Source organism: Musa acuminata, chromosome BXJ1-3 (assembly GCF_036884655.1).
Source record: "Musa acuminata AAA Group cultivar baxijiao chromosome BXJ1-3, Cavendish_Baxijiao_AAA, whole genome shotgun sequence".
In the NCBI taxonomy this organism is placed as follows: domain Eukaryota; kingdom Viridiplantae; phylum Streptophyta; class Magnoliopsida; order Zingiberales; family Musaceae; genus Musa; species Musa acuminata.
Window position 1 is genome coordinate 761,210 of NC_088329.1, and position 11,592 is coordinate 772,801.

Here is an 11,592-nt window from a genome sequence, read left to right on the forward strand (position 1 = left end):
TGTTTTCAATTTATAACTCAATTCTATAAAATCTTTGTACTCCTTACCTATCATCCCTTTTCTTCTTTTTTTCCCTCTTCTTCTTCTTCTCATCATCTTCATCGTTTTAATCACCAAGGTTGACATATCATCATCTTCCTCCACTTAATAATCAAAGTTGACATAAATAATAAAAAAACTGATGATAAAATGGGACGAATTAAAGATGGAAGAGAAGAAGATAAGAAATATTTTTTATATTTATTATAGTAATTTAATATTTTTAGAATTATGTACATTTTATAATAGTATCTAGTTCAATTACATTAACTTAGAATATATCATATTTTGAACTTCTACAAACTAAGCACGGTGTGTGAGTGGCAAGGAGAACCGATGATAATAGGGTGTGGGGATTATCTGAAAGGAAAAAAATTAAAAATAAAATTAGTGGAGTTATGAATAATACAATATTATTTTAATAATTTTTTAAAGGATGATAAATAGTATTAGATTTGTGAACGGTAAGAAATGACTTTAATAAGCTCGAGTAATAATCTAGGCTAATTATAGATTACTCGATGTAGTTAGTTATGTTTAGTATCTCAATCTCTATATTTTAAAAATTTATATTGGAATCATTATACTTATAAAGTGAAACATTTAATCTCATTTCTTCCCGTAGAAAATAACGTTAAAAAATAGATAATAAGGTAATTCCATATTCGCTATTCTCACCATCCAAAGAAATTAATTTCACATAAGCGTAACTTTTGTGAAAGCTTTGCTATCCTACTTTGTTTATCTTCTCTCTCGTGTCTTTCCTCAGCCCTCTCCAATGTCAAGAATGCTTTTATCGTGCACCGTCAACTCATGGCCCTCTTGGAGAAGGGAAGCCTCCCTAATGACTTCATGTTTGATGTCGAGATCGGTGTCGCCATCACCAATCCCCACCTCCATCGTGCCTATGTCACTCTGAGGGTACGAAAGAAGGTAATGTACTACAACCCCTACAACTTCACTAGCAACTAGGTCAGTCCCAATGTGTACGGCTATCATGGTGTCTTATGCACTGTGATGCCTAACGACCCCTTGGTCAAAGTCATCACTAGTATCGACCTTAATGATGTCGATATTGTCGGGTACCTCCTCGTAGAGCTCAACCTCTTGATTGACATCACCTCCTCCTCATCAACTCTAATCGCTTCTACGATATCTTCCCCCAAAATATCTCGTCTCAAACTCCTCCACGAGCTCGACGCTAATAACAATCGCTTCGTCGGCCCATTCCCAAACATTGCCCTTCACCTTCTATCGATTAAGTACCTCAACCTTTGGTTCAATGACTTCGAGGGAGTGCAGTCGTTGATACTCTTCGATAAGGAGCTCGACGTCATATTCTTGAATGATGACCATTTTAGCTCTCAGGTGTCTGACAACTTCGGCAATTCCAAAACTTTTGTCGTCATCATCGCTAACAACAAGATCCATGGTTGTCTTTCAAGCAGCATCGGTAAGATGGCTGCCACCCTCAATGAGCTCATTCTGACGAACAAGTTTTCGAGATTTAATCAAAATTTTCTTCTCCCAATAGGTTGTTCAAAAGGATAGCGAAGCCAGAGGACAAAGCCGGAGAAGGATAGAAAAGCTTTCACTATCAAATTAATATTTATAAAATTAATATCTTTGGACGGAGAATAGTGATTATAAAATTATTTTTTTATCTCTTAATTATTGTCTCTTTTTTTTTTTTTTTTCTGACAGCGCATCCGATATTTTCTGTCCCTACAGTTGTCCCTAGAGTTAATAATGTGAGGAGAAATAAAATTAAATATGTTAGTAAGTATATATATATTTTTTGAAATATAGGGATCGGATGCTAAATATTAGTATCTTTAATATCTAATTATCCTCAGTAATCTCGTAGTACAATCGCCGTAATTGCTTGATCGCTACCCCTCGACATTCAGTTAGTTACGATATTACCAACCCAAAACGGGCTTTTGAAGGGATTCAACCCCTCGTTCTTCCTTCTTTCCGCCACGGGGTCGTCCTGCACCTTTAGCCGCTTCGGTTAGCTTCTGTTGCTCTCCTTGTTCGCCTTGGTGGCGTCCTTCAGCATCGTAAAACTGCCCGCCCGCTGAGAGCGATCCGTCGAGGTATGCAGTCGGATCCGACAGTTATCAGCATGACGTTGGCCGCGATAATCGAGGCAGCAGACTCGTCGCCTCCTGCACCGATTCCGCTGCCTTAGGAGTTGCCTTCCTCGTGTCCTCCGATTTCGCCGTCCTCCGGCACCATGGCGGTGTCGGCGTGGCCCTGTCGGTCAACATTGGTGAGGAGCCCTTTGTCGGTCGAGGGTTTTGCTTGTTTGGTTAAAGTTTATATTTTTGCATGGTTTTGATTTTGTATCGTAGCTAGGGTTTTCTACTTCCTTGCGGTGGATTTAGTGATTGAACAATGGGATTTATCTATAGTTTATATGATTTGATTTATCCGCCTCGAGTGAATTTACTGAACTTTCAGATACTACAGATTTTTTTCCAGCATTTAGTCCACTTGAAGGGTTCAATTTGCCAGGAACATTAGCATCGAAAATGCGCATCTGGTGTTATATATATAGCGGTTTAGCTTTTAGAAGAAGAGTTAACTTGTATCAGCTTTTCTCTAGTTGGTAAATCTAAATTTTAACTTGAGGTAAATTGAAGAGAATACAAATATATCCCTTAGATAATTGTGGTTTTATTTCATCCAATTTTGGATGCTTGTATATTTGTTATTGATACACATAATGCCTTGTCTATAATTTGCATAAAATAATTCATCAAATATTTTTTTTTCTGTTTTGGAAGAATACTGAAATTAATTTATCTAAACAATCCTTTCATCAACAATTTTAATTCATCCTATGAACACTTCTCCTGCATCAAACAAGGTGAAACCTTTGTGACAGATATGGTTGTTTTAACGGATTTCCCTATGGTGCTTAAAATAGTTAATATCACAACTTCTAGTACCAGTGCTTCGTAGCTACTTATTAAACAAAGCTAAGCTATGTATAATTCTATTTTAATCGAATAAATACACTCATGTTCTTAGTATATGTTTGCATCGACTTATTCCCTCCCTGTCATTGAGACTCTTGAAGATGTTCACCGAAGACCAATCTTGGGGTCATAGTGATGTTAATGTACATTATACTAGTTTAGGTGTGACGGTGCATACATTCTGGAATATGTATACATTTAGAGAGTACAACAGAGCTCTTAAATCTGGATTTTAGACATTTTGTTCTTCATCTCTTCTCTTTTTACCTTTTAGGAGGACATGCATGTCATCTAGATATTTCTTGCTTGTAACCTCTAGAGAATTTAGAATGTTGGTAACTACTGGTGCAGTTTTATGTGATTATCTTCGTTAGCTTCTTAAATTTTTGCATGTTGTATCTAATAATCATTGATGTTCTCCAGTTACCAAGTGAGTCATATACTCATTATTATGAATCAGAAATCATGACTGATCAGGACAATAAGCCTTCAATTAGAGATGAGAGTCATGCCAACAAAGAATCAAATATTTTTGAGTTCAAGATCTCATGAAATGAACTCATTAAATAAGCAGGATGAAGTGAGCAGCCAGTTGTCAAGATTTTGAAGTATTTTTTGGTTAAGAAAACTTTTGCCCCTAGAGATGTGGGAATAGGTTGTGTGCTTTATTCTGTGATTTTTTAGGACATTGGTATTGATCTGCTGAAAGCACCTTTCTATTTTAGCGAAGTGGCTGGTAATGGTTCTTGCTGGTGGCATAGATTTCAAGGTGATTGAGGAATTGCTGATTCCAGGTTGCAATCCTGCTATTCGATGCTGAGATGAAAGCTGCTAAGGCAATCTATTTCCAGGTGAGGTCACTTAGTCCCTTGTTTTTTGGCCATCTTATTCAACTTTCCTTATGCTCATCTTTCCATGCTCTGCCTAAGTTAATACAATGATTTCTATGGAGCATCTGTGAGGAGCAATGAAGCTTATGAGGTGTATATCTCTATGAATTGACATGAATTTTCATTATTGATTCTAGATGAAAGAATTAGACTCAATGAATGTAACACCCCATCAGTTTCACATTGGAAGTGGGCTAAGATTAAAATTGACTTATAAATGTCTGATGGGTGTATTATTATTAACTTCAGCTTAAATATTTTAGGGCAGTAGTTCAGACTCAACGAAGTTAATAGACCAGTTATCTCATTAAGCCGGGTTATGAGAATGACATGTTCTTTTTCTTAGATCAGTTGTAGGGTTTTTTCTTGTGTTCTATTCGACTTTTTGGCCTTAATTAATCATGGAATTGGATTTCCTAAAGAAGGATATGATTGAAATCATAACTCCCTGATTTCTTCTCAGATTTGACAGCTTTCAATCTAGATGTTATCAGTGTCAACCTTTCTCAGTCTTATCAGTGTTATCTTGTGTCAATTCTCTTTTAGATTCATTTTCCTCATAAAGTTGAATCCTTCCACTTCTCTGTTATTATTTCTTGAACACACTCAGCTGGATCGATCAACTGGTGATTTCGTTGGGATGCACTGCCCATGAAGAAACCTTTACTTCCTGTAAGCAAAACCTAAAGCCAGGAAAGCAGAAAACATGTTCATCTGCTAAAATAATCCACTTTTAACTTAATGACCAGGCAGTGTCTTCTTGCTATTATTATGATTAGTCTCACACCAACATGAAAAAGAATTACACTATGTTGTTTCAGATTTTTCTATGTGAAAGCCATAGATATATGCATACATATATAGACTTGTTGTATCTTGAGCAAGGAATACTGTAATATGTATGATGAGTTCCATGTGTCAAACTGGTTGCAGGCCATGCTTCAATGCGGCGTTCCACACCACATCGATGCGGTCAACGTCAATGGCTCCGACCTCATGATGCGTCCAACCTTCCAGGCAATGGACGATGCCTCCGGCATGGCAGGCGTGCACGATGCCCCGCTCCATAGTGTACTGTGAAGAGAAGAAAACAACGGTGAGCACCACTTCCTGCTTCATTCTACAACTTGAGCTTGCAGTAGCAGATCATACCTCGCAGGATCCAAGTCCCTGGACATCCTTGGGAAGCCTCATGGCGGCCAGATTCCCATAGGTGCAGTCCCGCCTGAAGCCGATGACCGGAGGCACCACGAACTGGTGGAAGTGTGTGCCGGGCGGTGCCCACCGCTGCTCCCTCAGCAACAGCCACTTCCCAACGATCCATGTCTGCAGCAACACCTGCTCTCATCCTCTGCTTTCCGGGAATCATCATCAACAACAAAAACTCACAGGTACAAGATCCTACCTTGCAATTTTGTGCCGCTTGATACTTGGTGACTTGAACCAGATGGTGCTGGTAGTCTGCTGGGACCTCCTTCTGGATCTTGACAAACCTCTCAGTCGATAGAGTCAGCATCTGTTGATGTGATCCGATTCAGAAATAGTCCCAAATGATATCTTCTCCTAGATCAAGCATGAGGGAGTGGTGAACTTACCAGGACTCGGATGTTCTTCCTGCAGAGATAGAGCGCAATGGCTCTTCCCAGCTTCGATGTAGCCCCTGTCAAGAACACCTCTTTCACATCCATGGGGATCTCGTTGAGGATGATGGCTGCCGTCAGGGTGTTGCCATGGACAACTCGAACTCTCAGATCAGGATGCTTGCTAATGAACAACGTGCCACCACCATTAAGTGATTCGTTCTGCAGGCAAGAATGCATCAGTGTGGTTGATGATGGACATGAAACCATGGCAGCAACCAACCTTGTTCAATGCTGCAAGACTGAGGACCTTCACGCCCAGCTTGTCAGCTCTCAGTATTGCGAGCTCGATCTGATCATTGATGCCCTCTCTGGCGAATGGCAAGAAGTACTGCGACAAGCCACGAAGTGCAACCAATTACAGAGGTTTTCTGTGGCAATCTGAAGGAGAAGAGGAAGAACCGAGCAGTACCTGAAACCCGTATCTGGGGACTATCCATGTCTGGTGCAGACGACCTCTTAGGGTGTAGAATGAGAGCAAGAAGGTCTTGGAGAACGCCCACTGGAAGAGCATAAACAGGAACGCGATCGGCCAAAACACCGGCAAAAAGATGTAGTTGATGAAGGGCATCGAGGAGAGGGATCGGAACACGAAGGGTACGTGCATGGAAGAGAAGACATCGATTACGTGCGCGAGGAAGACAAAGTCAGGTGCTCGGTCCTTCTTCCCTGCATCAAGACATGAAGCAAACACATCATGATGAACAAGCATACAGCATCAACATCTCATATCAGACAGTTCTGTCAAGACCATGCCTATGTGCAGATCTTATTGTGAAGATTGTGTACAAACACACCTGAGCTGATCTCCTTCTGCAAGTCCCATGACTTGTTGTTTGCTGTCTTCCCCAGGAAATCAAACAGAGGCATGAAAAGGCAGAAGTTGCAGTTCTTCTCCTTGTGGTGGAGACTCAGATACCTGCACACAAACTCAAAAGTGTGCGTCAGTTGCTGTTATCCTACAACAATTCTCAGCTCTGAACCTGATCTAGCATGCACTAGCATAGCTGTGTTCATCTCAAATATTAGCAGAACCACATTTGCTACTGCGGCAAACTTCCCCAGCAAACATTCCATCTAAAAGTTTTAAGCTAGCAAATAATATACATAATCAAACCTAAAATATTTATCTGAGGATGGTGTATCTGACTTAATCATCCTTAAGTTTGAGGGTCCGAGACTTCAAATGTGTAAGTTCTGGTAAGTATATTACTGCTTCATCTTTAGTGATTTGAAATCTCATCCTAGAAGTTCTACACCTCACTTCCGGGTGTGAGATTGTAACCTCATCTATACTAACATCTAAATCGGATGACATAATATATATAATTTTCCTACGACAGTAGCCAGCTTTGTTAGATAATTGCTTTCACTATCGATTCAAAACAACCCCATTAATTCGAAACTAATACATATTTAATGCATAATTGTCACTACAACTAACAGGATGTCTGCCTCGTTGACTCTATGGAGCATGTCACTGTTTCATGTGTCCCTAATGTCGAGAAGAGGGAGCATAACCTTCAAGCTAAACACACTAGTTTTGTTTTGACGTCTGTTCCTCGGGCCACAACTATGTGGTGGGTGGGTGCTCTGTCAAGTGACCTAGCAATCACCAAACTATTGTGAGAGATGCGATGCAACGTGACGCAAACAATGGGTTCGACGAGGGGGGACGACATGACTTACGTAGGGGAGTAGAGAAGGTATCTGAGGGCGGGTAGGGCCTCGAAGAGCCTGGAAGGCAACACCTCCACGTTGCTGTATCCCATGCACCGCAGGAAGTCGAAGACGAGGACGTAGCCATACGCCAAGCTCGCGGAGCCATGCCCCGTGGCGAACGGCCCAAGCAGCGGCGCCGCCATCGCCGCACTCAGGACGAGGTTCTCCAATAGCGTGCCAAACCCGGCTGGTCCAGCGATCGACAGTCGGTTCATCAGATGCACGTGGGAGGAAAGAAGCGGATGTTTCGTGTACGTACCTGTAATGGGCTGTGGCACCGGCGAGGAGTGGTGGATGGAGTGGTAGTGGGTGAAGAGGTAGCCTCTGTGGAAGCACCTGTGCGCCATGTAGAACAAAGGCTCGGAGACCCCCACATGGAGGACCAGAGCGATGACGCACCCCTTGAGCTGCAGAAGAGGGAGGTCTTCGAAGGATGGAGCACGACACAAGACGACGGATCCGAGGAGAGCTTGGAGGATGAGGAAGTTATCCCTGGAGAAGGAAAACTAAGACGGGATCAAGAACCAAAGGATCCATCTTGTTCCCACGAAGCATGAAGATGGAGGGCGGAGACGTACCAGTCCCACTCACTGTCGATCTGCTTGAACTCGACGCCGTCTTTGATCACCCGACGCGTCCGGGTGAGGAAGAGCATGTTGGCGAAGGAGTACCATAGCTGGTACGTGAGGCTTCTGAGGACGAAGAGTAGCAGAAGGTGCAGCCACCACCCGCCTGCTCTCCCATCCCTCCATTCGCGGGCAGCCATGGCGACAAGAGGTCCACATAACACATACTGCAATAACGTACACCAAGTCTCAGACATCAGTATTCATTGGAGAGAAGGATCGCACATGGAAGGATTCCATGCCTTGTAGATTCCCAAGCTCGCCCAGGGCCAGGAAGACAAAGGAGCAGCCATTTCCTCTGCAGCAAAGAAGAGAGAGAGAGAGAGAGAGATGGATGGATGGCCCTGGAGAGATATCGAAATTTTCGTCCTTCTCTCTCTCACATGCGACGTGTGATGATGAGGCAGTTGCACTCACTCTCTCTTTATATAGGATGAGATAAGATCAGAGAAGATGAAGTGGGAGACATCATCTCCCTTACATTCCATTACTTGGCCTCTTAAATGTTGCCCTGCTGTGAAGTCTAACCTCGAAGCCATGGCCACAACCAGTGGCGATTGCGTCGTCCAATCTATGCCTAACTGCGTGCGATCTCTCAACATGTCACGAGGGGATGCAGCCGGCGTGGTCTGGACGCAGAGCAGGACTCTCCCATGCGTCCAACTGCAGCCATCCTTAATGGCTCCAACGAGTCCTACAAACCCATCGGTCGCTGCCATTAATGCACGAAGCATGGGTTCAGGTAGCAGATGCACGTGTCCTCTGCGAGGCTTGAGGTTGAAGTAAACCGAGTGGGCTTCGACAGCTACAGATCAAATGGAGATATATCTGACGCCATTGTTACCATCGTCTCCCCAGCAAGTTGGTAGCCGCGGACTGAGGAAAATAATAGAAGTTTTATCGAAGTGAAAAAGCTTTAGTTTGAATACATTAAAATATCATTCTCCTATTTATATAGATTAGGAGAAAAAAAAATTTTCAAATTTTTCTCAACAGAATAAAGATATTTCCTCGCACCCCGCCACCTCCGCCCCTTTTCGCTGCAAGGAATGAGGGGTTCTAGAGAAGTGTGGGGGTATGAACATCTTCAATTTCATTTCGTCGGTGACGATAGCATTATGACGAGTGATGGTGGAGTACCTACGACTAGGTCTTGAGAAAGGTAAGCAAAAGATGGGGGAGGCATCGAAAAGTAGAGGTCAGGGACGACAACGACTTCAAGACTAGCTCGTACAAGCCCAAGTTGTGACTTCGCCAACTTCACCATGACTGGTTCGCACAACCGGAGGCTGCCTATCATCAATCACCCTCCTAAAGAGGCCACCCACCTCGACCAGTGACAATTTCATCGTTTAAGAAATAATGAATATGTTATGTAATAAATAAAAAAAGGGGTACTAATAGAAAACAAGTTTTTATTTCTTTTTTTTTTAGGAATTTCCCCAAAAGTATTTGGGTTCAAACTTTTTTTGGTCATTAAAAAAAAAATTGAAGATTATATCACTAGTATAAAAGAAAGAAAGAGGTGGTACTTGATCTCCACCAATAATAAGAACACACGGTCAACTCTCCACACGTCTATAACACCTTACACTACATATGATACTTATGACTTCACATCAACCTAATTAAATCTTAGATCACTTATGTCATCAAATGAGATTATAAACCTTTGACGAGTGGATCTAATATATTATTATCAAACTAATGTTTAGGTAGGATGAATCGGATCCTCATGTTAGCCTATACGAAATTCAAAAGTCTGTCTTCTACTGGTAGGGACAGACAAGGGAAAGACACTATCTAAATTGATATTATGATACACAATTATGATAAGACAAGTCATAATTAGACGTACAAGAAAAGCGAAAGCGAAAGAAAAACATGGCATAGGTATATAGGTATGGCCATCCCCTAATATATTATCATCGAACTAATGTTATGTTAGCCTATACTAAATTCAAAACTCTTGTATTGGTAGGGACAAACGGAAGACACTATCTAAATTGATATTATGATACATAATAATTACGATAAGACAAGTCATAATTAGATGTACAAAGAAAAAGAAAGCAAACCAAACCATGGCATAGGTACATAGGTATGGCCATCCTCTAATTTAAGTGGGATCGATCGTACGTGTCTTAGTTATGGCCAATGATGCGGTACATACAACTAACTAATTAATGTGCCAAATACGTGTGTCATGTATCTTTCAACCGGCAATATTAACCCATAATCTGGATAATTGCATGTTCCTTCGGTTGACCGTCGGTCGGTGGTGTTTATGAATGACATGTGGTACATTTATGAATGAGATGAATTCTACTCATGAAATCAACTACTTATCCCAACTATTTGGTGGTGTGTTTTAGGTAGACATTGTTCTTTTCCTCTTTTGAACTCTCTATCGAATATTAAGTGCATTATATTTATTATCTATGGAAGTGAGAGAAGGAACTTTGCTGCTTTCGATTGGGAAAGATAAAGATGAAAGTTATTATTATTAAGAGAAAAATATATTTGTCAATAATGTTAATGAGATTGAATCTTAGGCTAAATTGAAGGATCAGCTCAATGGTATAACTGACCCGAGGATTAGCATAATAAAACCAAGTTCACGTTAATGAGGGTATGTATCCTTGTATAAACCTATGTAGCTCCTACTTGACTGATGTGTGTGTCCGCTAAGAATGAATAGTAAAGCGGCATGCTATGGAACAAGAAAGTCACGCCGGACATGTTTTCTTCGATAGAACTATCCTCTCGTATATTTACGATGAGAAGACATATATAACTCTTTCTTAGATAAGAGAACATAGGGAAAGAGAAGTTAGGTTGACTTGAAATAAGCGAGAAAGAGAGAGAGAGAGAGAGAGAAATGAATAATTGGCCTGTTAATCAAAATTACCAACTTGTAATCGATAATAATATACTCATCAATTTTTTTTTATAAATTAATATTTATTTTAGCTCGCTTCCCGATGTAGAACTAAACTAATTTAGATATTAGAATTTGACGTCCTCATCAACATTTAGCATAGTTCAGATCAAATCTTAGTATAATCCATAAAAAAATTAGTCTAATAATAACTCCACATCTTTAAGCTCTTCATGCTCGATGCTAAGTCGACTTTAATGCTATAAAAAAAATAATATCATATCCTAAATTTTCTTTTTACACAAGATTATAATATCTTTTCACATGTTACATTAAAAGCAAAATATTAATATCATTTTATTGAGAGACATAAATTATAAAATTTTATTATAATTAATTTATCCATCAAAATAAAAGTCAAACAAGTAGTTATACGTTTTATTATCTAATAGTGTTTCTAGTATACTACTATTAGAAGGCTATGATCAAAATTAAAAAAATAATATAAAATAACTTTGCATAGGGTAGAAATACCCATTATTCAACTTTGAAATATATATAAATAAATACATATCTATAAATAAAATTAATAAGTCATCCCACTACTATGCTCTCTCAATGGTATATAGAGATAACCTTATATCTCATTCTCAATATTGGATGAAGTGATGTCCCTCGCTCACTAAAATAATGACACATTTCTTCTAATAACGAATAGAGAATAGAGAAAACGTTCATCTAATAGCTCACTTATGTTGAAAGGGAATTGCCCTACTAATCATTGACATGAAAATATAATCATCTTAT

The 11,592-nt window shown here is 40.2% G+C and overlaps 2 protein-coding genes and 1 long non-coding RNA gene across 4 annotated transcripts; 2 read left to right on the forward strand and 1 right to left on the reverse strand.

The window, feature by feature from the left end:
- The first annotated feature begins 852 nt into the window (after nucleotides 1-852).
- LOC135635833 (pollen-specific leucine-rich repeat extensin-like protein 4) lies at nucleotides 853-1,590 on the forward strand. The gene is made up of 2 exons (XM_065147199.1): nucleotides 853-960; nucleotides 1,012-1,590. Exons 1-2 carry the CDS (start codon nucleotides 853-855, stop codon nucleotides 1,588-1,590), a joined length of 687 nt encoding a protein of 228 aa, XP_065003271.1.
- A 382-nt stretch (nucleotides 1,591-1,972) lies between these two features.
- Nucleotides 1,973-6,453, forward strand: LOC103977247 (uncharacterized). Of its 2 annotated transcripts, none has more exons than XR_010487749.1 (4): nucleotides 1,973-2,314; nucleotides 3,752-3,877; nucleotides 4,850-5,307; nucleotides 5,537-6,453. It is a non-coding gene; the product is annotated as an uncharacterized LOC103977247 (long non-coding RNA). The 2 variants fall into 2 exon arrangements; XR_010487748.1 differs by having other exon boundaries at nucleotides 1,974-2,314; nucleotides 3,788-3,877.
- Nucleotides 4,630-8,308, reverse strand: LOC135614796 (very-long-chain aldehyde decarbonylase GL1-2-like). The gene is made up of 11 exons (XM_065112541.1): nucleotides 8,147-8,308; nucleotides 7,857-8,071; nucleotides 7,538-7,770; nucleotides 7,246-7,465; nucleotides 6,354-6,475; nucleotides 5,969-6,225; nucleotides 5,780-5,887; nucleotides 5,512-5,718; nucleotides 5,322-5,432; nucleotides 5,069-5,242; nucleotides 4,630-4,990 (listed from the first exon to the last, which is right to left on the reverse strand). The coding sequence occupies exons 1-11, from the start codon at nucleotides 8,195-8,197 to the stop codon at nucleotides 4,835-4,837; spliced, it is 1,854 nt and encodes a 617-aa protein (XP_064968613.1). The 5' UTR covers nucleotides 8,198-8,308; the 3' UTR covers nucleotides 4,630-4,834.
- Between the last annotated feature and the right edge of the window lie 3,284 nt (nucleotides 8,309-11,592).